General features: G+C 46.0%; 1 protein-coding gene across 3 annotated transcripts in view; it reads right to left on the reverse strand.

Annotated features, from left to right (window-relative positions):
• Positions 1–330: 330 nt before the first annotated feature.
• The window catches only part of CNDP1 (carnosine dipeptidase 1), a 52,342-nt gene continuing 25,195 nt past the window's right edge, over positions 331–27,477 (reverse strand). For 2 of the 3 annotated variants that reach the window (XM_003264340.4, XM_030810263.1), the window contains 10 exons: positions 26,084–26,233; positions 24,545–24,707; positions 23,436–23,524; positions 18,124–18,324; positions 14,281–14,365; positions 8,567–8,727; positions 7,276–7,440; positions 5,365–5,506; positions 1,650–1,797; positions 331–860 (listed from right to left, as the gene is read on the reverse strand). In XM_003264340.4, coding sequence (XP_003264388.2) covers positions 794–860; positions 1,650–1,797; positions 5,365–5,506; positions 7,276–7,440; positions 8,567–8,727; positions 14,281–14,365; positions 18,124–18,324; positions 23,436–23,524; positions 24,545–24,707; positions 26,084–26,233 — 1,371 coding nt within the window. In that variant the 3' untranslated portion in view covers positions 331–793. The remainder of the gene's footprint in view (positions 861–1,649; positions 1,798–5,364; positions 5,507–7,275; positions 7,441–8,566; positions 8,728–14,280; positions 14,366–18,123; positions 18,325–23,435; positions 23,525–24,544; positions 24,708–26,083; positions 26,234–27,477) is intronic. The other variant, XM_030810264.1, reaches the window with a different exon arrangement.

The raw sequence follows: 27,477 nt of genomic DNA on the forward strand, positions 1-27,477 counted from the left end.
CTATCAGGATTAATCCTGCTATGGTGCAACACGTGCACAGATGTTGGATAGAGAGAGAGTGGGCCTTTTCTGACGGGACAGGAAGAAGGAACGGGAGGCAGAGAAGCTGACAAGGTGGCATCAACCTCAGGAAAGGTAAAGAAGCTTGGAATAAAAAAAAATTACTCATCTTTGCCCAAGGACTCCCAAATGGCATACGGGTATGAATATTGATCATTTCAGCTTCAGAACTTTTCAAGAAGTGGGAACAAATAAATGAAGGGGAGGCAAGAGGTTAATATAGTACCATGCTTTAGTAACTCCTCTGAAAATGAATCCATGGGGAAATCATTGTAGTCAGTAGTGGAGAACAACATTTTTACTAATAAGATAAAAGGAAAGAGTGGTAAAGCAAAGGCGATCATTGGATGGAATGATTATGTGTCACGAGCACTTGAGGACCTAGAAAGCAAACCGGAGTGATTATGCCAATCAAACTGCAAGGTCGGAGACATGCTAAAAGGTTAGAAGGAATCCAATCCTGGGGCTATTGCACAGGACTTGGGGAAATCCAGTTGCTGCAAGTACCTATGACTTGAGGAAGGTGTGCAGTGGGGGACCTTAAACCATTTCCAACATCTGTGCCTTTGAAATATTTTATTATGGATCCAGATATCCCAAGATGTTTTAAATGGAAGGGAAAATGTACTACACTAGACCCAAATTCTCTGGATATTTAGATTCCATCCCTGTCTAGGCATGTGGGGGAGGTGAATCTGTCAGTGGATCAGATCAGACTAGAAGGTTCTTGTGATTAATGCAGCTGGGCCATCTCTAAGAAAAAGGCAGCAAATAATTTGGTTCCCTCTATGTAGTTCCACCTAAGAAGAGGAAAAACAAAGAGAAATTTTGTTACAATTTCCATTCAAATGAAGGAGGAAAAATATTCTGTCATTTAGACAGGAAGATTTGATGTTATAAATTCCATCTAAATTATTTAACATACTTCGGAGATCCCAGTATGAAAAGCACTTAGTAAGTTCCATGTGAAAATTGCATTATTATTATGAAGAAGATGAGAATCAGTCCTAGACTCAAATCCAAAAGTCAATTTTCCTTGATTTCTTATCACTGATATGGATATTAGGGCAAACAATTTCTTGTTTCTCACTAGTCTGGGATGCTTAGGAGATCTTGTAGTATCTGCCAGTAGCACATAAAGCAAACATTCCTAATAGCCTTTTTTGTTATGCACTGAACATTTGTGTTTCCTCAAAGTCCTGTGTTGAACCCCTAACCCCCCGTGTGTCTGTATTTGGAGACAGGGCCTGGAGGAGATAATAAAGGTTAAATGAGGTTAAAATGGGGGTCCTAATCCAATGGGGCTGGTGCTCTTATAAAAAGAGAAAGAGACACCAGAACCACCTAATCCCGCCATCACAGGGACAGCCAGGAAGACAGCCCACACCCACCAGGAACCAAATGGGCTGGCACCTGATCTAGGGCATCTAGGCTCCAGAACTGTGAGGAATCAATGTCTGTTCTTTAAGCCCCCAGTCTGTACGACTTTCCATTCTCGCATAAATTGAACAGGAGCTCGCCCATGTGTAGACCCGGGTGTGTGCAGTAAAGGAAGAAGAGAGAGGCACATTGCACAGGCATCAGCTGACCTGTTGATTTTCTCATTCTGCGAGTGTTCTCCATCATCAACAGCTCCCAGCGGAATTAGCACCACGCTCTTCTGGACGATCTCCTGGAACATTTTGGCAATTGGAATGGTGGATCCATCCCGGATCATATCTGGTTCTGTTCCAAACACTGAAACAGGAAAAGAAGGCATTTGAATAGGGTAAGGACAAGAACACCCCCAGTAAGCTCCTCAAGGGCAGTGCCTCCTTTACTTTCCTCTCTCTTTTTCCTTGTTAATCTTTCTTTTTTTACCATTAGATTTGGTGCCTGGGGTAAGGAAGCCCCTTGATATCATGCAATTATATTCTAAGATAGACACTAGAGTCAAGAAGAAAACTATGGATGTCTTCTTCACAATTACCTACTTTAAAAAAGATTTTACAGCCAGTTGCGGTGGCTCATGCCTGTAATCCCAGCAATTTGGAAGGCCGAGGTGTGCGGATCACTTGAGGTCAGGAGTTTGAGACCAGCCTGGCCAACATGGTGAAACCCCGTCTCTACTAAAAATACAAAAATGAGCCGGGCATGGTGGCACATGCCTGTAATCCCAGCTACTCGGGAGGCTGAGGCAGGAGAATCGCTTGAACGTGGGAGATGGAGGTTGCAGTGAGCCGAGATCTTGCAACTGCACTCAGGCCCGGGTGACAGAGCGAGACTCTGTCTCTAAATAAATAAATAAATAAATACAATTGTAAATAAAAATTTTATTTTGAACTAATTTTAGAAAAGTTTAGAATTTAGAAAAGTTGCAAAAATAGTACAGAGAGAGCACCCATCTATCTCTTACTCTGCTTTCCCTAATGTGAACGTCTTATGTAACTATTGCAAAATGATCAAAACAAGGAAACTGACAATGGTGCAATGTTGTTAAATACACTCCAGACTTTCAATTTCACCAGTCTTTCCCTTTTTCCATTCCAGGATCTGATCCAGAATCCACACTGCATTTTTATTATTGCTTCTTAGTTTCTTGTATGCTGCAGACGTTTCTCAGTATTTCCTTGTCTTTCATGACCTTGACCATCTTGAAGCTTATCAGTTGGTAGTTTTGTAAAATATCCTTCATTCTGGGTTTGTCTGATGTTATCCTGTGATTGCAAGAGGTCATGCATTTTTGGCACGACACAAGACAATGTCCCTACCTTTATTGTTTTTTTTTTGTTTGTTTGTTTTTTTTTTTGAGATGGAGTCTTGCTCTGTTGCCCAGGCTGGAGTGCAGTGATGCAATCTCGGCTCACTGCAAGCTCCGCCTCCCAGGTTCACGCCATTCTCCTGCCTCAGCCTCTCCGAGTAGCTGGGACTACAGGCGCCCGCCACCATGCCCGGCTAATTTTTTGTATTTTTAGTAGAGACGGGGTTTCACCGTGGTCTCGATCTCCTGACCTCGTGATCCGCCCGCCTCGGCCTCCCAAAGTGCTGGGATTACAAGCGTGAGCCACCGCGCCCGGCTATTGTTTCTTCATGAATTAAATATTATGGAAGTGGGACTTCTTTGGGTTTTTTGGTGACAGATATGCCAATAGCTGTACTATCACTCAAATGTCACAATGTTTCTGGCAATTTTCAAAGTATTGCACAAAATAGTTTTAACTGCTATTGTAGGTTTTAGAAAGAGATGAGCTCCAACCTTCTAGCTTAGAGGACAGTGATGGAGTGGGATGAAAAATGAAACAAAGAAGCCAAAGAGAACAGGCCACCTCTTCTTTATTCACAGAGAAAGATGTGGATGGGAATCGAAGTGATGAACCTTGTTAGCAGAACCAGTTTAGCACACAAATAGCCCAAAAGGTGTCTTATGCATTCCCGAAAGCCTATTTCAGACCTATTTATTGTTGTTAACCTGGGTATTTCAAACACACACCTCTCTTCAGCTGCCATTACATTTCTTCAATCCTAAAGTTTACTGGCGAAATACCTGCTAAGGTTGGGGGCAGCAGGAATGGTGATGGAAAGAAGCATGGCTCCCTGTCTTGGACTTGTTCTCTAGTTTTCCGTGTCTGTGTCCCTTGTACTGATAACCCCGAGAGACAGTTAGTGCTTCAAGGAGATCTGGGCTTCCCTTTCCAGCTTTGCCACCGTTAGCCAATGTGGCCTCAGGCCTCATCTGTAATAGGATGCCACAGGTCTACCTAAATGCATGCCACTGCTTTTCCATCTAGCTCTGGGAGAGACCCAGAACCCTCTGCTTTGGGAAGAGCCCCCATTCTGCTATTGTTGGCAGGGTCCCCCTCCTGGTGCAGAAGCCAAAGAGACTGGGTGTCCCTGCTCCCTGACGCCACAGCCAGCACCCAAGTACATGCCCTCTGCTCAGCCCAGCACATGGCTCTACCCAGGACCTTGAAGTACATAGAATTAAAACAGGCACAACCAAAGAAGTTCCAAATAGAGCTGTGCTGCCTTCTGGGGAAGTGATGTGGCATTGTGAAGAGACCACTGGCTTGAGGGTCAGACACACCGGAACTGGGTTTCTCATGTGTTTTGCAATTGTATACAGTGAGCTCATGTCCAGGAAGCTCCTGTGGAATCTCCTTGGCCTGCCTGGGGGCTGTGTCCTCCTGGGCAATGCTGTACTTGCATCAGGAGACAGTCCAGCCATGGCACTAGCGAGAACCACACCACACACTAGGTAAAAATTAAACACCCAAACCCACAGGAGCAAGGGTCCATGGTTAAAAATTCTCAGGGGAGACCTTGTGTCTGTCCAACGTCCAAGCAAAGGCAGTCAAGCTTACACACACACACACACACACACACAGGATAGGTGTGGCTCTTCGGGGATGCCCTGCCTGTATATAATGGGTCTCATTTTCAACTTCCTGCCTCACTCTGGCCCAAGGCCATTAAAGCCCCAGCCTCTTTGTGACCAGGAAGAGCAGATCCCTGCAGGCCAGCCCAGGGTCTGCTTATTCACTCCCCTAGAGTTCAGCTTCTCCTTCATTTTCAACCCTGAAGGATTTCCTCTGATGTCATACAAGCTAAGCTGTATTTTTTTGTTTTTCATTTTTTGAGACAGGGTCTCACTCTGTCCCCCAGGCTGGAGTGCAGTGGCATGATCACAGCTTGCTGCAGCCTCAACCTCCTGGGCTCAAACCATCCTTCTGCCTCAGCCTCCTGAGTAGCTGGCACTACAGGTGTGTGCCACCACGCCCAGCTAATTTTTATATTTTTTATAGAGATGGGGGTCTCACCATATTGCCTAGGCTGGTCTCGAACTCCTGAGCTCAAGCGATCCTCCTGCCTCTGCCTCCCAAACTGCTGGGATTATAAACTTGAGCCATCACACCTGGCCTAATCTGTTTTGAAAGGATGTTTTTACATGTTGGCCAACATTTCTATGAGTTTTGTATCAGGGGGTTTGAAGGTTTTCTAGTCTATCATTTTCCCCAAAATTCAGGTCTTCAGACTTAAATTTGAACACAGGCTTTGCCACTTGTGAGCTGGGCACCCTTTGGCAAAATAACTCATGTCTGTAACCCTGCATTTATTCGTCTGTTAGATGGGGAAGGCCGTTGGGAGGATGACTTGAGATGGCGTGTATAGCGTGCCCTGCACATGGCATGCATTCAACAATGTGCTCTATATTAAAAGGAGAGTTGATTTCTGAGATTTAAAAGTGTCTGCTTTACCCACGGTCCCACGGGTACCACCCCTGAGTCCCAATGCAGATTGGCCAGTCAGAAGATCTTAAGGTCCCACCTGTTCTGATCGCTCTTTTTGCTGCGAGATACTGGGTGTCGTTAATATTTGCAATCCACGGGTGTAGTCCTAGAGTCATGGAAACAGCCATCTTGTTGGAACTATTTCTTTTGGAGAACACATCTTCGAGATGCCGTGTCACCTAAAAGGTGACGTTTTCAATGATAAGAGAAAGTGTCAAGTTATTCTCTCATACAGTTAATATAGTCTTCCATCAAGAAACTGATTAATACAGTTAATGTAGCCTCTTTCATCAAGAACCTGGAGCCCCAGCCTGACACATGCAAGTGTTGTGATTTTCCCTTCGCTCTGCCAGAGGGCGAGAGTGAGGTCCTTCTTCAGTGCTATGAGCAGGAAACCCTGGGCTGCACCCAGAGGGAGATTCCCCTCTATCCTCTACCCTGCAATCCTGGCCCCGGCCCACCCCCTTCCAACCACAGCGGCTCACACACGCAGAGGTGCTGGAGCATCGCTTGTTGAAAGTGATGAAGCCAACACAGCAGGACTTCTCTTTTGAATCGTCCTCTTTTTGGACTCCTCAGTACCCTCTGAATGATTTGGGAGCATTAAGCATTTGGGAAATTTCCAAGACGTGGGAGCAACTCCAGGCTCAACTACGGAGGAACCTCATTTCAGCCTCGTTCTCTCCCCTCCTGCTCTTTTTTCATTGTTACTGTGGAGAGCCTCCCGGGGAGGTGCCATACTCAGATTTCTTCCGTTAATTACTTCAACACACATTTATAGAACACGTGTCATGTCCCAGAGACTGTTCTAGGTGCTGCGGATACAGCTGTGAACAAGACAAGGAAGGCCCTGCCCTCATGGAGTTTATATGTCGTGAGAAAAGGGTGTAGCAACTTCAAAAAGAAGGAAGGGAAGGGAGGAAGGAGGGAAAGATGAAAGGGAAGGGAGGGGGAGGGGAGGGGGAGGGGAGGGGAGAGGAGTGGGGAGAGGAGAAGGAAGGATGGAAGGAGGGTAGGAGGAAGGAACAGGAGGGAAGAAAAAGGAAAGCGGAGGGGAGGGGAGGGGAGTGGGGGGAAGGGAGGGAAGGGAAGGGAAGGGAGAAGGGAGGAGGGTCAGAGAGAGGAGAGAGGGCAGGAGAGAGGCAGGGAAGGAAGGAAGGAAGGAGGGAGGGAGGGAAGAGAGGAGAGGAGGAGGCAGAGAGGGAGAAAGAGAGACTACTTTAGAATGTAATTAGTGCTAACAAGACAATAAAGGGGGATAATGGGATGGAGAGAGAATGACTGTTGGGATGAAATATTTCTTTAGCTCATTCATTCAACAGTCTACTTTCTATTAAACTAACTTGAGGCAAATTGATGATTGGTTGGTAATTTGGACACATAACTCCTTCTAGAAAATGTTTTCCTTAAAATGGCTATTTCCAAAGTGTTAATTTCAGACATCATGAAGATCTAGTGATTGAGGCCTGAGACTTTCTGCTTCTGTCCAAGCATAGGCAGGTCCCTACTCCATCTATGTGTAAACCAATCTTGCTTTTATATCTACCATCTAACTTTCAAATCTTCCTAGCACACTAGCTTCAAATGGTTATCTGACTGCTGTAATTGCATATACTTAAGGAAAAAGATTGGGTTCTTTTTGTTTGTTTTTTTAAGAGACAGTGTCTTGCTCTGTCACCCAGGCTGGAGTGCAGTGGTGCTATCATAGCTCACTGCAGCCTTAAACTCCTGGGCTCAAGGGATCCTCTAGCCTTGGCCTCTCAAAGTGCTGGGATTACAGGCACAAGTCACTGCACTGGGCAATATTGGTTTCTTGACGTTCGTTCCACTCCTCTTGTATTGGAAAAAAATGATACTCCAATGGTAGCAACCTCACTGCTCACTAAGCCGTGATGTGCGGGATTCAGAAACCATGTTACTAGGCAGAATGACAATAAGCATTTGTTACCTGTTTTTCCACCACAGATACATTCATGTGAGGGACTAGACGGATTGAAAATTTTCCTATAACTCGGCCAGGTATGACTGTTTTAGCTCCAGGCTCATCAAACGCGCCCTCGATCCCATGAATAGAAAGCGATGGGTACCTCCAGAGGTGCATTAGAATCTCCTCCTATATTAAAATAAAATTATCCAAAGGATGCTTAATTAGAACCCAGTGGAGCTGGGTTGCTGGTGTTACCACCCTCTGCCGCTCTGAGACACCATTCAGGACACGTTAACTGTCACCTTACTCAGCTGTGTCTCACGCAAGGACTTTTCCCTCAGGACACAAACTCTCTGCTGTCCTCAGATGCCTTCGCTACCCAAGCTGCTCCCTATTGATGAGTGCCCCTCTTTGCTCAAGATCTGCAGTTTTCAGTTAACAAATGGCAGAGGGACCCTTTCAAATGAGATCGGGCACGTTCAGGGTGGTATGGCCATAAATAAAGGGGCCCTTTCAGAAATGTGGATTCAATTATAAATTTCTAACCCCAAATTACAATAATAATTTATGTAATGAAAGCATTTTCTTATTCAGAAGACATCAAATAACTCTTCAGGTGTTTGAGCCAGTTTTCTTTCTTCTGGCCATCCTCGAGCTGGTCTGCAAGAAGATGCCTGCTTTATAATAATTCACTCTACCACTTCTTTTCAGCTTGCTTTTTCCCCTCTCGGCCCCTTCCCCAGGAACCAGCCCTAGCTACCAAACACCTTGTCAGGCAAGCATGCTGCCCAGAAAGAGGAGGAGGAGAAAAGCAAAACCATTCTAAATTTGCCTGTAAGGAATGTTTTCGGCTTTGTGTTTACTTAGTCCACTGAGGCAATGACGTATTCACTTACAGATTAGCCCCTAAGGCTCTTGGTTTTGTCTGGAAAAATGAACAGTTAGAGGTCTTGGAGCTGGAATCATCTCAGACTTTTCTCGATCTTTGGAAAGGTAAGAAGTCCAGCTCACTGGCTGAAGGCTGGCGTGGGATTTAGGTTAATGAACAGCTTTGGAAAACATGGCTGGGAAATGGGTAACTGCTTGTGGTTAAGTGCCAGAAGCCAGTGCCAATTAGACCCCACTGAAAAAGGACTGGTTGATCCAGCCCACAGGGAAGTGGCCGTGAATGTCAAAAATCTGCCTGGGAATTCACATCTGCTTTGGATTCTAAGATACGGAGATTAGCACCAGACAATGATTTAGACAGAGGGCAAATATGATATACTAGCCTCATGCCTCTTCCAGCTTATCCATCAGTCTGTGGCCATACCTTAGTATTGAACAGAAATTTCTCAACCCGGCTGCTATTCTTGTATTCTTCTAGGTCTAGATGGATGGCTTCGTATGTATTTATTTCCTCTTCTGTAAGAGGAGCCACTTCATCGTAGATTCCGGGGACCAAGATATGACCAGATGAGTCTACCAGGCTACCTACAAAACACACACAGAAAACAAAGCAGGTAGAAAGGAATGTGCCAGTGCTGTGGTCCTGGAGCCAGACTATGGGAGGACACTTCAGGGCGGCAGCAGGCCTCATGACTGTCTGGGTCCCCATGGCCAGAGCCATTGGCAGCAACTCCATCCAAGAAGTGACTGTCAGAGAAAGGAGCTGGTCACCAGGCTCACGCAGCTGGAGTCAGCCCTGCTTTAGTGTTCACCTTGTCAAAGGTGAGGCTGAAAACACCTGGGCCTGCAACAAATGAGGTCGGAGTGAGTTACCTGCATCACCTTCACGTTCTCACTATGCCTTTTATACATAAACAAGGTTTGTTTTTTAGTTTTATCTTATCCTGATTTAAAAAGTAATACGTGTTCATTATAAAACACTTAAAATACATGCTGGGTGTGGTGGCTCACAACTGTACTCCCAGCACTTTGGGAGGTCAAAGCAAGTGGATTCCTTGAGCCCAGGAGTTCCCAACCAGCCTGGGCAACATGGCAAGACCCTGTCTCTACAAAAAATACAAAACTTAGTGGGGCATGGTGGCACATGCCTGTGGTCCCAGCTACTTGGGAAGCTGAGGTGGGAGGATCACTGGAGCCCAGGAAGTTGAGGCTGCAGTGAGTCATGGTCACATCACTGCACTCCCGCCTGGGTGATAAAGTCAGACCCTGTCTCAAAAAAAAATTATATGGCCAGGTGCGGTGGCTCACACCTGTAATCCCAGCAGTTTGGGAGGCCGAGGCGGGTAGATCACGAGGTCAGGAGATCGAGACCTCCTGGCTAACATGATGAAACCCTGTTTCTACTAAAAATACAAAAAATTAGCAGGGCATAGTGGCATGTGCCTGTAGTCCCAGCTACTGGGGAGGCTGAGGCAGGAGAATCACTTGAACCCAGGAGGTGGAGGTTGCAGTGAGCCCACATCACACCATTCTACTCCCGCCTGGGTGACAAAGCGAGACTCCGTCTCAAAAAAAAAAAAAAATTACGTATATACACACACATACACACACACACGTACATGTATACACACCTATATACATACATACCTGAGAAACCAAAAATTTTTGTCATCCCTTCTCAACTTCTTTTCCCCTTCACACACACACACACACACACGCACACACAGAGTATATTATAATACAGACTCATTTTTAATTAAAAGCATTATACCCTTCAGGTCTACCCTATGAGACACCATCATGACCACATACCCTATATACACTAGTATGCTCTTCATGAAAGAGTTTGGGGATCAATACAAATGGAAAATATCATCACTAAATATCCATAAGAGCAGCAGATGTTGAGATTTAGTAAATACTGCCCACTCTCTGGAGAAAATGCTTATCAAAGGCAAAATGCAACCAGGAAGTAGACTGATATAAATGACACAAAAATGTCTCCAGGGCAGCTTAATGAGTCCCCACTGATAATGCAATCACGAGGTCTTCTCTTGAGCGTATGTCCCTAAACTTTTGCTGATAGTCTTCTGTGTAAGGACAGAGTTGCAGAGTGTGTGCTTTCTAAGCACGCACTGTACCTCACTAGTAAAACGATCCAGGCCTGTTCTCGGCATCATTTTAAATTACAACTTTATTCTCTCAGTATACAAGGCAGCCTTCCCTATTGCTGGACTGGGAGAAGGAAGAGAAAGAAGATTTCTTCATTTAACTTTTCCTTCCTTCTTTCCTTCCTTCTCTTTCTTTTCTTTTTTCTTTCTTTCTTTCTCTTTCTCTCTCCTTTCCTTCCTTCCTTCTTCTTTCCTTCCTTCCTTCTTTCTTCTTTCCTTTCTCTCCTTCCCTCCCTCCCTTCCTTTCCTTCCCCTCCTTTCCTTCCTTTCTTCCTTTTCTCTGTTTCTTTCTTTCCTTTTTTTGAGACACAGCTTGCTCTTCCACCCAGGCTGGAGTGCAGTGGCACGATCGTGGCCACTGCACCCGGCCTTCCTTTCCCTTTTAATTTGCTTGCAGAAAAATCTGATTAGAGAGCTGTGGAGTGCAGCTCAGTCACTTTGGCCCTGCCTGAAACGCCATCACAGGGAAAGGGGAGCCATTGATGTCTGTGCTATTCAGAAATAATGCTGCTTCACAGATCCCATTTTCCATATCTCTTTGCCCTAGTTCTTTAATATTGAAAGCATTTGAATGAAAATAGTATGCTTAAGAGTTCGTCCCCTCCCCTCCTGTTCATTTTCCTCTTGCAATCATGACGTGATGTCATTTCCGCAGTTACCACCGCCTTCTTGGGAAGTGCAGGGAAGGCAGAAGGTGCCTTTTGAAAACTGCCCACAGGAAACAGAATCCTGCATGCCCAGCAGCCGTCTTGGATTTGAACATTTTAAATAAAATCGCATATTTGATGCTTATAAAAATGCCCTTGGTGCAATGGCCTTTTCTGTTTTATGGCTTTTAGGGAAATGCAAAGAGTCGGAAAGTGTCTGCAAAGGGAAACCACAGAAGGTTAGAGTTCGATTTGTAAACACAAGTATCCTCTTAGCAGCTCCTGCCTCCCCTGCACACTAAGCCCCTTTTCAGACAGGGAACTAACTTGATTTTGCTAGTGGAGGTTATCATGCATTTCGCAGAGCTGGCGCTCACTAGCGTTTATTGTCTGTTCATGATCACAGCAGAGACAGAGAGGTTAGGAGGCTTGCACAAGGCAAGGGCTGCCCGTGGATTCCCGCATCCTGACTAGTGTGTATGGCTGCTTGTCAGCCTGCAGGAGTGGACACAGCAGAGCTGACTCTCACTTGACATCAGGGGGCCCTGGAAGTCTGGGCATCTCCACTACAGCCCAGCCTGTCGGCAAGCAAAATTCCTGCTTGTCATCTGATAAACGCTAAAGCTCAACACTATGTCCTTATGTTTTTGTACAAAACATACGAAAACCACAGAGAGGACACAATCCAGAAATTACTGTGCTGTGGATTGATTATTTGATTTGTATCAAAAACTAACGAAAGTCAAACCACGTTTATAATTTCATTCATGACCCTGAGCCGACTCTTCCTTAGCAGAGCAATGTGCATTTGTGGGGCTGCACCAAATCCTATGCCTGGCTGAAGCCACACAGCCTAAAAAGATGCCATGCAGCAATCATGCTTGTGGGAAAAGCAAAATGTGCTGCTAAAGATTTCAGATGCAGTTCCTAGGGGAGAAAACATTCATTCTGGTAAAACAGAAAATTAACCTCCACTCCCCAAAATCGTGAGTTGCATACTATCTGATTCTTCTGGAAACCATTTAAACTCTTTAAAGGAAAATGGCTGGGTGTATTCTGTCTGAATTGTCAAGCATGGGAAATATCATCCAAGAGCTATATTTCAGGAAAACTAGAAGGCCATAGAAGATAGATAGATAGATAGATAGACAGGTAGATAGATAGATGAATAGATGGATGGATAGATGATAGATAATGGATGGATGGATAGATAGATGGATGGATGGATAGAAAGATGATAGATGGATGATGGATGGATGGATGGATATAAAAATGATAGATGGATAGATAATAGATGGATGAATGGATGGATGGATAGAAAGATGATAGATGGATAGATAATAGATGGATGAATGGATGGATGGATGGATAGAAAGATGATAGATGGATAGATAATAGATGGATGGACAGATAGTTGGATGGATGGATGGATAGATGATAGGTAGATAGATAGATAATGGATGGATAGATGGATAGAAAGATGATAGATGGATAGATAGTTGGATGGATGAATAGAAAGACAGATAGATAATAGATAGACGGATGGATAGCTAGATAGATGGTAGAAATATAGGTAAATTTCATTATTCAGTTTGGGAGAATGAAAGAGAAAGCTGTGCAACTAAAAATGATGCTGAAGACCTTGAGAAGATCCTCCCAACACCTGGGCCATCTGGGCTGATTGTACCATGGCCTGGACTACTGAGGCCAAAGGGAGTAAATGCTTTCTGGCCATTTGTCTGCCCAAATGGGGCACATTATTAAACATTTTTTTTGCTTTTTCTATTATTTTTCTTTTTTTTTTTTTGATACAAGGTCTCGTTCTGTCACCCAGGCTGCAGTACAGTGGCATGATTATCTCAGCTCACTGCAACCTCTGCATCCTGGGCTAAAGCGATCCTCCTGCCTCAGCCCCTTAAGTAGCTGAGACTACAGGCCTACACCACCATGCCTGGCTAATTTTTGAATTTTTTGTACAGACAGGGTTTCACCATGTTGCCCAGGCTGGTCTCAAAGTCCTGAGCTCAAGCGATCCACCCACCTTGGCCTCCCAAAGTGCTGGGATTGCAGGCATGAGTGACCATGCCTGGCCATGTTGTGAAATTTGCATAAAGGAGCTACACATGCCAAGTGGAGCACAGCGAGGTTTTGCAGGGTCTAAAGCATAGGTAATGTGTGAACCTCTTTTTTAAAAGAACACCGAATTATGAATATAAAATGATGAGTGTCCCTTCCAGGACTGTGGAAGGAGCTCCTGTAAGTGGAGCTTAAACTTCCTTAGCTTCCCTGGGAACCCACCATGGGCAGCTCTGATGCCTAGAAGAGCTGTAGGTGAATTGAGCCTGGGCAAACAGGCTCCCAGAGAAAAACACACAACTCCCTCTTGCACACACAGGCAATCCATGGGAAATCAAGGACAGCACCCGGACAGTCGGGGAACTCATCGGCATCGCTGTGCCACTCGGGGCCACAGCAACCTTGAAAAATGAAGCCAAGTGGCGCTGACGTAGTTGACACCATTTCTGGAGGCAGGCCAGGGCAGGCCATTACTCACTGATGGACATGCTGCATTCCAGCCACCATGACAAGTGTTCTGCACACATCACCTTTTTGCATCCTAAAAGCAATACTAGGTGAATAAATGATTGTGCCCCTTTACAAATGAGAAATCAAAGACTAGAGAACTCAAGTAACTTACCAAGGTCACACAGGTGGTCTGTGGCAGAGTGAGGACATGCCTGGTCACCCGCACCCAGAACCCACATGCTACAAGGCACAGGCTGGTCTGCGGAAGGGCCAGTCTGTCGTGAAAAACAAGATGCTCTTGAAAAAGTAGGGGAATGGCCTCACCTGGTGTGTCGCTTAGTTCCTTTCCCTTTTGATCATCCCTTTGTTGATTTATCTTCAGTCAAAAAGTCATGCCAGGTCTACCGAAGTTGAACTTGCCATTCAGCTGCTTGGGAATACCACATCCCCACCCGGCCCGGCATTCTAGGAGCACCAGTAAGGGAGTTAGGGTGGCCTGTCAGTCTTTTGTATCCTTGGAGTCTCTGCCCTCTTGTCCTTAAGTATGGCTGGATGTGTCGCAATGTCCAATAAAAGAAAATGGATGAACTGAAGAAGAGTTTCAGTCCATGAAAAGAAATAATGCAGACTTACTTATAAGTGGAGGGAACAGTTTGCCAAGGGGAGGAAAATCTAAGCATCTACATCCTTGTTCAGAGCTGGTTCAGAAAGCAAGGAGAGGCATATAGAATCAAGTAGAACTGTCTTTTAGTTGATCCCTGCTGCTTAAAAAGTGAAACAAAATAAGGCATTACCAAGAAGAGCAACCAGATCAGCCATTGGTTCATGAAGGATGCCACCAAAGGTTCCCGAGTGAAAATCCTGGTCTCTGCATTTCACCTGTAGAGTAAATAAAAGGCAAGAGATATACTTCCTGCCTTGGTTCCTTTAGTGTAAGCATTTCACTTGGTGAAATACATATCTGCGTGTGTCCCTCAGAACTCAGGTAGGCGATCTCCAGACCTGACTTCACTTTCTGTGTTTCTCAGTCATAGGGACTGGATTTCCTACCCCCTGTCAATTGCTTCATGCCCACCATCTCTTGAATCCCCTGAAACTGACTCATTCCCCAGCTCTTCCACCAACTCTATTCTATCCAAGATCACCAGGCTCTCCTTGGCCAAATGATTGATGTTTACACAGCTGTCTTCCTTTTGGTTTCATCCCATATGGTTGATCACTCCTCTTTCTGGAAAAATTCTCTTCCCTTAGTTTCTGAGAAGCTTTCTTCTCTTTCTTCTTGCCTGCAGGACAATTCTATTGATATCTCCTGTCATAACATCTTTTCTTCCTGCCACCTCTAAAGCTTAGTACTTGGCTCATCCTTCCTCTACATGAGTTTCAAGAGCTCACAAGATAGTGTTTATGTATATGGCACCCCTGACATAAGTGACTCCATCTTAGAAAAAGACTCCATCTTACATTTTACATTCCCTAAGGCACTTTGCAAACAGGGACTGGATGTTCTGCCTGATCAATAAAGACTGCCTCCAGCTGGATAAGGACATAGCCAAACACATTCTTCCACTATCAGTTCTTATCAGAGTACTTGGCAGTCATAAAATGACCAGGACGTCAGCAGCTCAAAACTTAACAGACACTGTCCTGCTGTCACTTGTGCTAAGCACCCAGCATCTGCCACCAAAGGTTCTGCCCAGATCAAAGGCTCTTTCTTACCAGACCACTGGGCCACTCGGGCCAAGCCAGGATTTCTTTTTGTCTACGTCACTCGCCCTGGACTGGTTCATTAACCTGTTTTCCTATCACTTTTCTTTTTTTTTAATTATTTCTTCTTCTTCTTCTTCTTCTTATTATTATTATTATTTTGAGACAGAGTCTTGCTCTGTCACCCAGGCAGGAGTGCAGTGACTACAACCTCTGCCTCCCGGCTTGAAGCAATGCTTCTGCCTTAGCCTCCCAAGTAGCTGGGACTACAGTCGCATGCCACCATGCCCAGCTATTTTTTTTTTTTTTTGTAAATTTATCATAAAGACAGGGTTTCACCATGTTGGGCAGGCTGGTCTTGAACTCCTGACCTCAGGTGATCCACCCGCCTCAGCCTCGCAAAGTGCTAGGATTACAGGCATGAGCCACTGTGCCCAGCTCCTTCTCTCTTGATGGTAAATGTTACTTTGTTTGTTGTGGAATGTTCAGTCTATAACATTTACATATTGGCTAGGTATACCACGATGTATGCTTTACAGCATTGACTGCCTTGTGGAGTAGCTTGAGCCTGTGTGCCTGTGCTCTGACTTCTGAGTGAATGGGAGGCACTAAGGAGAATTGCCTCCTTGGGAACTCCACGGAGCCCATGGCTTTTGTTATTGAGATAGCATTAGTAAAAGCCTGACATTGTGGAAAGACGCAAACATGTGTGGACCTGGTTATCTCTGACCATGCGGTGCTCATGATAATTTAAGGGCAGGGATACTATTAATACCTCCATGACCTTAAATGTTCATCCCTGGAGGTCTGACCTTCTACTTAAACACCAGACCTAAAACTCTGGAGTGCTTACGGTGCATTCCACTTGAGCATGCTTCCAGTTTCCAAAACTCAGGAGATCTAGATCCAAACTCAATCTCTTCTGCAATTACTTCCTACCAGCATGATTTCTCCTATATACACCATATCCAATCAATTACCAATTCCTACAGGTTGGGCTTTTTTGAAGTTGATTCTTCAGTTAATTCCCTCCCACCCTTCCTGCCCAGCTGGTCTTTCACTGTTCCACTTCATCTTCAATGTGGCACCAGAGCAATCTTGAGTTTGGTCACTTTAGCATTAAGACTTTCCGTTCACTAGGCAATAACGCTAGCTAAATTACTCTGGAGTGTGGACGGTCTCCCTTTGAAACCTTGAGCTGGCTGTCTCACATCCTGATGACAGCTCCCCTCCTCCTGTCTTGTAACTTTGCTGTACCACCTGTTCTCGGTCTTCATCAAGATGTCAGTCCCTTGACCCTTCCAAGATATCGTACATTGCCCTCCTGCCTTCGTTTTTTCCCCTGCTCAACCTGAATACCACCGTTGATCACCTCAGCCCCTCTGTGCTCAACACCTTGACAAGCTCGTCCCTGCTTTCTCCACCACAACTGTCTGGAGTAACCACAACCCCTGGGCCAGCCTGCCCCCCCACCCCCCCGAGGCCTTCTCTGTCCTTGGCCACTGAGCATGCTGCAGAAAGCCATCAATTTGCATGGACAGATGACTCCAGACCTTATCACTGCCTGGCCCTTCTTCATCCTCCCATCCCTTCTCTTCCGCCTGTCCCAAAGTGACCACTTCAAGCCATCACTTCTCTGCAGATACATTCACTTCCTACTAAACAGAAAATAATGGAGGCTAAGAGGGAAGAAGCTCCAGGACTTGGAGCTCTCTACCTACCCAAGGCCCTCACAGAAGAAGTTACTTTCTTCCCCTGGGTCTGGAGCTCGCCCCCTCCCACCTCCTCAGTGCCTTTGTTCTCAAAAATTCTCCCCCTCCCTCCCAGGTCTCCAACTGCTTCCTCTGTCTATCGCCTCCCAAGGGCTTCCTCTAGCCATCATGCCAGCTCTCTCCCACTTTTCACAGCCATATTTCTTGAAAGCGGGTTCTAGAGGACAGTCCCTGCTTCCTGTTTTCTCTGTCACTCCCACATCTCTTTAGTATCTGTATCTCACTAGAAGTAAACTTCCTGAGGGCAGAGACTGTTTTATTCAGTCCTATGCCCCTGGGACTTAGCATCCTCCTATCTGACAAATAGAAGGCACTCACTGTTTTTCAAATGCATAGCCATGTATCTTTCCGTGTATGTGCTGACATCTGAATCTCAAAACTGCCTAGAGATTGGATAGAGCATGGATTATCAGCCTACACATTGTTATATGAGAAAACAGATTGAAATGATGAAATAATTAGCTATTTACCCAGGAGGGACTTTCTATGTCTTATACACTATCACAGATTGCCTGTTTTACTACAAAGAGAGAAAAGGGGAAGGAAACTGACTACGTGTCAAACCTGAACTAAAGGCTGCATGTAATGACACAGTCATCCTGGGAGGGGGCGTTATTGTGCCATCTTTCAAGGTGGGAAACCAAGGCTCAAGGTGAAGCCACCTGCACAAGGCTGGGCATGATAGAAGCTAGGATTCAGATGCTGGCCTCGGGTGACACCAATGCTCCTTCTCCTTCCCTGTGACCATGGCACATGGGTCTCCTGCCACTGTGGCCAGCAGGCCCACACCGGGAGCAGGACACAGCACAGTTGCCCCTGCATTGATCGCGCAGTCTGCTTACCTCCCTGTGGCTGCCATACCTGCCTGCAAATCCCATGGCCAGAGTTTCCTAGCTTTGCTTTGTGAGTCACAAACCCCTGTGAATACCCTCTCCAGAATGAGGTACACAGCCACATCCACTCCAAGTGCTGGGGGTTCATGACCTCCCCAAACCCCAAGACCTCTGCACCCACCCCACCTCCCCTGAGGCCGTGTGTCCCAGGTAAGGCCTCTGCCCTCAGGAAAGCTTTCTTTCTTCCTCTCCAAGATCCCAGAATGGATTGGCGCTCCCATTCACAACCCCCACAGGCCTCCATCCATGCACTGCTCTCTGTGGATACCTCTACCGTGAAGTAGCTGTTCCCCCGGGTTCCATAAGTGATTGCTGGCTTCCTTTGGCTGATCCACAGGTTATCTGAAATTACGATGTAGTCCACACCAGAGAAGAATCGGTCCTTTTCTTTTTCCACAAGTTCCTCCAGGGCAACAGAGCCAGCCTCTTCCATACCCTCAATGATGAATTTGATATTCACAGGAAGATCCTAAGTAACAACAGAAGAAAAAAATTGCACAAGTTGCCTGATGTGGTTTGGCTGTGTCCCCACCAAATCTCAACTTGAATTGTATCTTCCAGAATTCCCACATGTTGTGGAGGGACCCAGGGGGAGGTAATTGAATCTTGGGGGCCAGTCTTTCCTGTGCTATTCTCGTGATAGTGGGTAAGTCTCATGAGATCTGATGGGTTTATCAGGGGTTTGCTTCTTCCTCATTTTCTCTTGCCACCACCACCTAAGAAGTGCCTTTTGCCTCCTGTCATGATTCTGAGGCCTCCCCAGCCATGTGGAACTGTAAGTTCAATTAAACCTCTTTTTCTTCCCAGTCTTGAGTATGTCTTTATCAACAGCATGAAAATGGACTAATACAGTAAGTTGGTACAAGTAGAGTGGGTTGTTGCTGAAAAGATACCCCAAAACTTGGAAGCAACTTTGGAACTGGGTAACAGGCAGAGATTGGAACAGTTTGAAGGGCTCAGAAGAAGACACAAAAATGTGGAAAGTTTGGAACTTCCTAGGGACTTATTGAATGGCTTTGCCCAAAATGCTGATAGCAATATGGACAATAAAATCCAGGCTGAGGTGTCCTCAGGTAGAAATGTGGAACTTTTTTGGAACTGGAGAAAAGGTGACTCTTGTTTTGTTTTAGCAAAGAGACTCATGGCATTTTGGCCCTGCCCCAGAGATTTGTGGAACTTTGAACTTGAGAGAGATGATTTAGGGTATCTGGTAGAAGAAATTTCAAAGCAGCAAAGCATTCAAGAGGTGACTTGGGTACTGTTAAAGGGATTCAGTTTTTAAAGGGAAACAGACCTTAAAAGTTCAGAAAATTTGCAGCCTGACTACGTGATAGAAAAGAAAAACCCATTTTCTGGGGAGAAATTCAAGCCTGCTGCAGAAATTTGTATAAGTAGTAAGCAGCCTAATGTTAATCCCCAAGACCATTGGAAAAATGTCTCCAGGCCATGTCAGAGACCTTCACGGCAGCCCCTCCCATCACAGGCCTGGAGGCCCAGGAGGAGAAAATGGTGTCATGGGCCAGGCCCAGGGTCCCTGTATTATGTACAGCCTAGAGACTTCGTGCCCTGTGTGCCAGCTTCCCCAGCTGTAGCTAAAAGGGGCGGATGTACAGCTTGGGCTGTGGCTTCAGAGGGTGGAGGCCCCAAGCCCTGGCAGCTTCCATGTGATGTTGAGCCTGCGGGTGCACAGAAGTCAAGAATTGAGGTGTGGGAACCTCTAACTAGATTTCAGAAAATGTATGGAAATGCCTGGATGTCCAGGCAAAAGTTTGCTGCAGAGGTGGGGCCCTCATGGAGACCCTCTGCTAGGGCAGTGTGGAAGGGAAATGTGGCGTTGGAGCCCCCACATGAAGTCCCTAGTGGGGCACTCCCTAGTGCAGCTGTGAGAAGAGGGCCACTGTCCTCCAGACACCAGAATGGTAGATCCACTGACAGCTTGAACTGTGCACCAGGAAAAGCCACAGACACTCAATGCCAGCCCATGAAAGCAGCCAGAAGGGAGGCTGTACCCTGCAAAGCCACAGGGGCAGAGCCACCCAAGACCATGGGAACCCACCTCTAGCATCAGTGTAACCTGGACATGAGACCTGGATTCAAAGGAGATAATTTTGGAGCTTTAAAGTTTGACCCCTGGATTTCAGACTTGCATGGACCCTGTAACCCCTTTGTTTTGGCCAATTTCTCCCATTTGGAACAGCTATATTTACCGACACCTGTACTCACATTGTATCTAGGAAGTAACTAGCTTGCTTTTGATTTTACAGGCTCATAGGTGGAAGGGACTTGCCTTGTCTCAGATGAGACTTTGGACTGTGGACTTTCAGGTCAATGCTGAAATGAGTTAAGACTTTGGGGAACTATTGGGAAATTATGGCTGGTTTTGAAATGTGAGGACATGAGATTTGGAGGGGCCAGGGGTGGAATGATATGGTTTGGCTGTATCCCCACCAAATCTCAACTTGAACTGTAGCTCCCAGAATTCCTACATATTGTGGGAGGGACCCACGGGGAGGTAACTGAATCATGGGGGCAGGTCTTTCCCATGCTATTCTCATGATAGTGAATAAGTGTCACAAGATCTAATGGGTTTATCAGGGGTTTCAGCTTTTGCTTCTTCCTCATTTTCTCTTGCTGCCACCATGTAAGAAGTGGCTTTTGCCTCCTGCCATGATTCTGAGGCCTCCCCAGCCATGTGGAACTGTAAGTCCAATTAAACCTCTTTTTCTTCCCAGTCTCAGGTATGCCTTTATCAGCAGCATGAAAACAGACTAATACATTGCCCATTCACCTTTGAAGATCCACTATTTGTTTGCATATAACATAAACACATGAAATTATTATTTACATTCAATGTGTGAATTTGCATTCCCCACAGTTCTATTACAGCAATGGAGTTGTAACTACGATTGTGAAGGAGAATTCAAGGTAATGCCCGGTGTGTGCCCTCCAACATGTCCTGCCAATTTAATGCTATGATCAAGAATTGGGGAAAGGAGCATCTGCAGAAAAGCAAATTCTATACTACAGAGCTTGCCTGTGTGGCTACAGAGGGAGGCATTTTTCTCCTTCTCCCCAAAAGTAATTTTTCAAGAAAGGTTAGGCAATTACAAATCGCTTTTCTGTCCTCATAATTCTGAGCATGAAAAAGGAGAACTTTTTCCTTTGAAAGATTGTTAAGCCTCGGGATAATTTTTACTTCAAGTATCTGTTATTTTTCAGCTATGATTTCAATCTGCCTTTTAACTTATTCAAAGGCTTTGATCTTGCAGCAAAATGGAACTTGAGTTTTTTTCTATTAATATTAGGGCATGGAATAGCTCCTTTAAAATTTTTACAACATGCTTCTTCCCCCATTTGGTTTTGATCTTTTTATATCTTTATAATTTATAACTTCATATCTTTGAGAACCACATTAAGAGGAGAGGTCAAAGTCTTTTCCTAGAGCACAAGATGCGTGCAGAACTCTAAAAGTGATTACAAGTAGATAAACGACACGGCACACACTGTAATCAGTTCTAATAAGTGGGCTTGACTCACCACAGATTAACAAATGCGATATGAGCACAGAATTATGTATGAGAGAATAATAAGTTATGTAGTAATTAAAAGGAAAAAATTAGAAAATCGGTCATTCAGTTGGATAAGAGCTTTTGGGGGATGGTGATTTGTTCCTATGTATCCCTTGTGTTTCTGTGTGTCTTAGGAAGTCCACCTGAAGTTCTGAAATCTTAATATCTGAAGGTTCTGTGTGAACACTGAACTAACAAACAATTGCTGAGGAGTAGTTGGAAATCGTAAGAATTTTCTGGCAAGTCATGTTTAATAAAATACAAACCCATAGCACTCAGTGTGCAGGCCGCATGCATTAGCAGCTGGGTCTGCCAAGCCTCCCCTGGGCAGTTTACTGCTCTACCTGTGAAATATGGATATTAGTGCTCACTCTGCCTCCTAGAAAATAACCCAGGGAGGGAATGTGTCCTAAGAGCTCTGCAGGCAAGGCGGGCAGAGAAGAAGAAGGGTGAGAGGGAGGAAGAAAGGGACACTCTCGAAGGACCTCACGCACCATCCCCCGTGGAGATGTTTCTTCACTGAATCCCTGAGAGCTTGTGAGGTAGAAACTATCATTCCTACTTCACACACGAGGAAAGTGAGGCTCAGAGATTAACTGACTTGTCCAGGGCAGTGAATATTTCTTCTGTTTTCTTTGTGATTATGTAATTTTCAGAGATGAAATTTAAAAAGCAAAACAGATTTCGGCCTTTTTATCAGAACACTCTTATAAATATTGCTATCCCTTAGAAGGAGAGAGAGAGGAAGAAAGAGAAGGAGAGGGAGAGAGAAAGAAAGGAGAGAGGGAAAAAGAGAGAGGGAGACAGAGATAGAAACGAAGGCCACATTGAATGCTCAGGGCGTATGTGATGCGAGCTTCATGGATAAGAAGACACCTGTGCAGTGGTCAGCAAGACCCTGCTGACACCTGTGTTGATTTCCTGAGCGTGTCTTCTGTGAGACTCAGGAGTGGAGTCACAGTACTTAAGTCCCCTCCCATCTGCTTATGTCTCAGGAGAAAATAAACTTCTGAGAGGGAAGCCCCCAGCACCTGATGAAATAACCTTCAGGAAAAGACATCCCAGAAGCCCAGGTCTGCTCTGCAGGACAGGGTGCCAGGGAGGCCCCTCAGCCCTCAGAGCTTTGTAGCCTTGGACAGGGCTGAGGCCACGCCCAGGACAGGGGAGATGGAACCAGACCCCAAGGCTGACCTGGAGGAGTGCACACATTTTCACAGAACAGATTCCGAGGCCCAGAGAGGTCAAGTCACTTGCCCAAGGCCACACAGCTAGATCCAATCCTCTGCTGGTGTCTAAGCACATTCATTGGAGAGGGGAGAAGAGTGGCTTGAGATAAAACCATCCTTGTGTTGAAACACGAGAGAGTTAAAGGTGCAAACCTGGGTCCACCAACAGTGTCCTCTGGAGGCCAGAAAGAGGGGACCCACCTCCTCAAATGTGTACCCCTGCCTCTGCTCCAGAGCCCTTATTTGGACATCTAAAGAGAACCACTGTGCTCTCAGGGACGAGATCCAAGGATTCCTGCGGAATGCCATGGAGATTCCTATCTTGATCATTTGCAAAGTAGCTGATACATTTTAAAAATGTGTGTGTGTCTCTACTAACAAATCATACTTTGTGACAAGAAGAAAAAGAAGATTTAAAAAGACAAGATAAGATAAAATAAGGATTAAAGAAGAAAAGACAAGTCCCATCAGATAGCAGCTTGGCCACAGGCTTGTTGTGTCTTTGGCTGTGTCTTGTTTTTTAACGTGGTTAACAGTGCAGGCTGGAATCCGTCCTCGAAGTATCAGCCTTGCCACCAGCTGCACTGCTCTGGGTAAGTTCTCTGACCTTCCCAAGACTTACTGTCCTTATCTGTAAAATGGATACGATCGTCACACACACCTCCGAAGATTGTTGGGGCGAGTAAGTGACCTAAGGCAGTTTGCTCAGAACACAGCAAACAACTCAAAGAAAGTTGTAGTTACCATCCTCCTCCTCCTCTCTCCCAAACACAGCTGCCACCTACTTGCTCCAGGGCTCTGAAGGCGCTCACAGCATTGATCCAAGCCAAGACAGGCCCTTTGTTGTCGGTCGCTCCTCGTCCATAAAGTTTCCCTTTAAAAAGGGAAGAAGAATGTTCAGAGAAGTGTGGACACCTCTGCCACGTGAGTTAAAAACCAATGTTGTTTCATGGGTCCTAATGTTAACAGTGCTTTCTATAATAATATTCCAAGCTCAAATCTTGCTATGAAATTGCAAAGTATGATTTCTTATGTACAGATAAGACTGTACAAAAGAGATCCTTGGATCTCTTCCCTGACAAATACACAGTCATCAGCTGGTCAGATAAGATAAGCTAATTTGCAATAGACAGATCCCATTGTCCTTAATAATAATTAGCTATTTTATCCAAGTTCACCGGTGAGACCCACTGGGGATTTGTTGCAGAGTGCCATGTGGCATAGCCTCTCATCTTGGGATTTTACAATTAGTGGAAGAATGAAAAAAAGATGTGTGTATATCTCTATTAAGCTTTCTTCTTTTTCTTTATAAAAGGCGAATTACATTTGCTGCTGTTCAAAACGAAAGTGTGTGGCCTAGACAACTGTTTTCCTCACAACTCCAGAACCTCCATCCAGGGACACAAAAGTTTATCTTTTTTTCACAAATGAAAGAAAACCAGCCTCAGTGAACCGATCGGTAGACTTTGAGAGCTGCCTCTCTATGCATTCTTTTTTAGATGAAGTCTCACTCCGTCACCCAGGCAGAATGGAGTGCAATGGTGTGATCTCAGCCCACTGCAACCTCTGCCTCCCAGGTTCAATCAATTCTGCCTTGGTCTCCCAAGTAGCTGGGATTACAGGAGCCCACCACCATGCCCAGCTATTTTTTTGTATTTTTAGTAGAGATGGGGTTTTGCCATGTTGGCCAGGCTGGTCTTGAACTCCTGACCTCAAGTGATCCACCCGCCTTGGCTTCCCAAAGTGCTGGGATTACAAGCGTGAGCCACCACACCCGGCCTATGCATCCTTAATGACAGGGAGAGACCCAAAACCCAGGGACAGAGCCGCATCTTCACCCCTTCAATCTTGCAAGCACAGCAGCACCGCACTGCAGCCCGGGCGCCTCACTGACCGTCCACCTCCGTCAGCACGTAGGGGTCCGTGAGCCACCCATCGCCCCGGTCAGCAGGCTGCACGTCCAAGTGGCCGTAGAAGCACACGGTGCCTTTCGTGGGATCGCTCCCCAGTTCGGCCAGGATGATGGGAGGTATTGGAAGACTCTGACCATCGGGCAGCTGCAGAGTGATCAGGAATCACATTTTCAAAAATGCTGTGTTGTTCTTCCAGAAAATTCAAAGACATGACATTGGGAGTCTTATTTGACATTGGAAGAAACTGAGCATCAGTTTCTCCATCTCTAAAATGAGTCCCATGAAACCCTTTTTTTTTCTTTTTTCTTTTGGAGACAGGTCTCACTCCTGTCGCCCAGGAGTGGCACACTCCCAGGCTCAAGTGATTCTCCCACCTCAGCCTCCTCATAAGTAGCTGAGACTACAGATGTGCACCACCATGTCTGGCTACCTTTTTGTAGTTTTGGTAGAGACAGGTTTTGCCATGTTGCCCAGGCTGGTCTCAAACTCTCAGGCTCAAATCCGCCCACCTTAGCCTCCCAAAGTGCTAGGATTTCAAGCGTGAGACACCACACCCAGCCAAGACACTTTTAATTAAGATATAAAAATTAAAAGTAAAGTGCTTCTTTAGATCCACATTGACAATTAGCATCATTAGCTGAATGTGCTCTTCAGCAAGAATGCAGATGGGCCAGGCACAGTGGCTTATGCCTGTAATCTCAGCACTTTGGGAGGCCAAGGTGGGCAGATCACGAGGTCAGGAGTTGAAGACCAGCCTGGCCAACATGGTGAAACACTGTCTCTAATAAAAATACAAAAATTAGCTGGGTGTGGTGGTGCACGCCTGAAATCCCAGCTACTCGGGAGGCTGAGGCAGGAGAATTGCTTGAACTGGGACCTGGGAGGCGGAGGTTGCAGTGAGCTGAGATCACACCACTGCACTCCAGCCTGGGCTACAAAGCAAGACTCTGTCTAAAAAAAAAAAAAAAAAAAAAAGAAAGAAAGAATACAGATGACAACTGGCTTAAATTAGGTGGACACATCCTAGAAAACGTGGATGATCCTGAGGTTCCTCAGTGCTAAAGCGCGTGCAGCGGGTGCTTAGATTTAAGACATTCATGATGGAGTAGAGTTCTAAGAGATGGTTCTGATGAAAAAAATGCAGCTCCAGATACAACCCCTTTGAGAAAGATGCATATGAATTTAAAGAAAAAGAAAATTTCCTTTTCCTTAAAGGAGAAATTTGAACTTTGTGTCCAGGAAGTGAAGAGTACAAGGGGGTCCTTTCCATGATAAGGTGACCTTCACTTGTCATCTGCACTGGCTTCTAAGAGCCAACCTGCTCTGGAGTCCTGATGTGACTGGAAAGCAATAACATGGCTTCATCTGAGACCAGGGGAATGTTTCATCTTCATTGGGAATTGGGGTTATGGGAGGTTTTGGTTGAGGATCAGGGTGAGCCTCTCCCTTGCCACCCCCGGGAAGGCACTGCTGATGTCTAGAAGTAGCAGCTCCCTCGGTGGGAGGGAACCCCACAGCACCTGCTGAGAACCCATGTCCACCGAGGCCACATGGGCCCCCAGGTGCTGCAGCGTGTCCGCGGCCGTGGCCATCATTCTGAAGAGCTCTTGTCTGAAGCGAGGCACAGGCTGCACAGAGTCGCTCTCGATGGCCACCCACTCCTTCAGCGTCTAGGAGGAAGAGCGAGCAGGCCATTAGCATGGGGGTCCCACATCTGCTCTGCGGGGGGAGCAAGGGGAGGGCAGGAGACAGCAAGTCCCCAGGTGTTCTTCTGTTGATCGAGGACCTGAGGACATATGACAGTGCCAGTGAACACTGTGACATTTAAGAGTAACAGACAGAAGAGCTGGGGATTTAATCAGGAACCCGGAAGCCAGAGACGCCTGGTTAGTATGGAAGATCAGGCAGGACGGGCTGGGAGAAAGGTGATGGTCTGGGTCCTCACTGGGTTCACCAGGGCTGTAAAGAAGGGCAAGTCCCCACCCACTGTTTCTAATTATTAAGAACTGAGGAGCTGGTGGGTTCTCAGCTTTCTCCAGGACTCCTGGCTTCCCACACCTGGTCCTGGAAGCCTCCAAGCCATGACTAAACCCCACAGGGGCCTCCGCTGGGCTGCAGGTCCCTCCTGACATGCTCTGCATTTAGATTCCCTGGCCCGCCCCTCCCTGTGCCTCTAGGATCCCACAGGCACTGTGACCTTGGGCTTAAACTCAGCCTGTCATAGCTATGTGACTTTGAGTGTATTCCTTAACCTCCCTTAGCCTGAATTTTCTCATCTGCATGAGAAAGTAACGCTCCCAGCCGGGTGCGGTGGCTCACGCCTGTAATTCCGGCACTTTGGGAGGCAGAGGTGGGCAGATCATGAGGTCAGCAGATCGAGACCATCCCAGCTAACACGGTGAAACCCCGTCTCTACTAAAAACACAATAAATTAGCCAGGTGTGGTGGTGGGCACCTGTAGTCCCAGCTACTCGGGAGGCTGAGGCAGGAGAATGGCATGAACCTGGGAGGCAGAGCTTGCAGTGAGCTGAGATGGTGCCACTGCACTCTAGTCTGGGTGGCAGAGCAAGACTCTGTCTCAAAAAAAAAAAAAAAAGAAAAGAGAAAAGGAAGGTAATGCTCCCTAACTATAGGGTGATGGTGAGGACCACTGAGGTGACATGTGCACAAGAGTCAGCACAGTGCCCAGCACCTGGCGGCCACTCCAGCAGCGCTGGCTGGTATGAATGACTGATAAGAACCATTCACATGCCTGTCTTGGAACCTGAGTGGCTCATACTGAGACAATCAGCATTTTTATGAAAAACTACAGATTTACTGATCTTGGACTTCTCTTCCTGACTTATTTGAGTTTGACCTCTCTATCCTGGTTGTAGCGCTTTTGTTTTTATTATGAAGGCGTTTATCTAACTCT

This window comes from Nomascus leucogenys, chromosome 4 (assembly GCF_006542625.1).
Source record: "Nomascus leucogenys isolate Asia chromosome 4, Asia_NLE_v1, whole genome shotgun sequence".
In the NCBI taxonomy this organism is placed as follows: Eukaryota; Metazoa; Chordata; class Mammalia; order Primates; family Hylobatidae; genus Nomascus; species Nomascus leucogenys.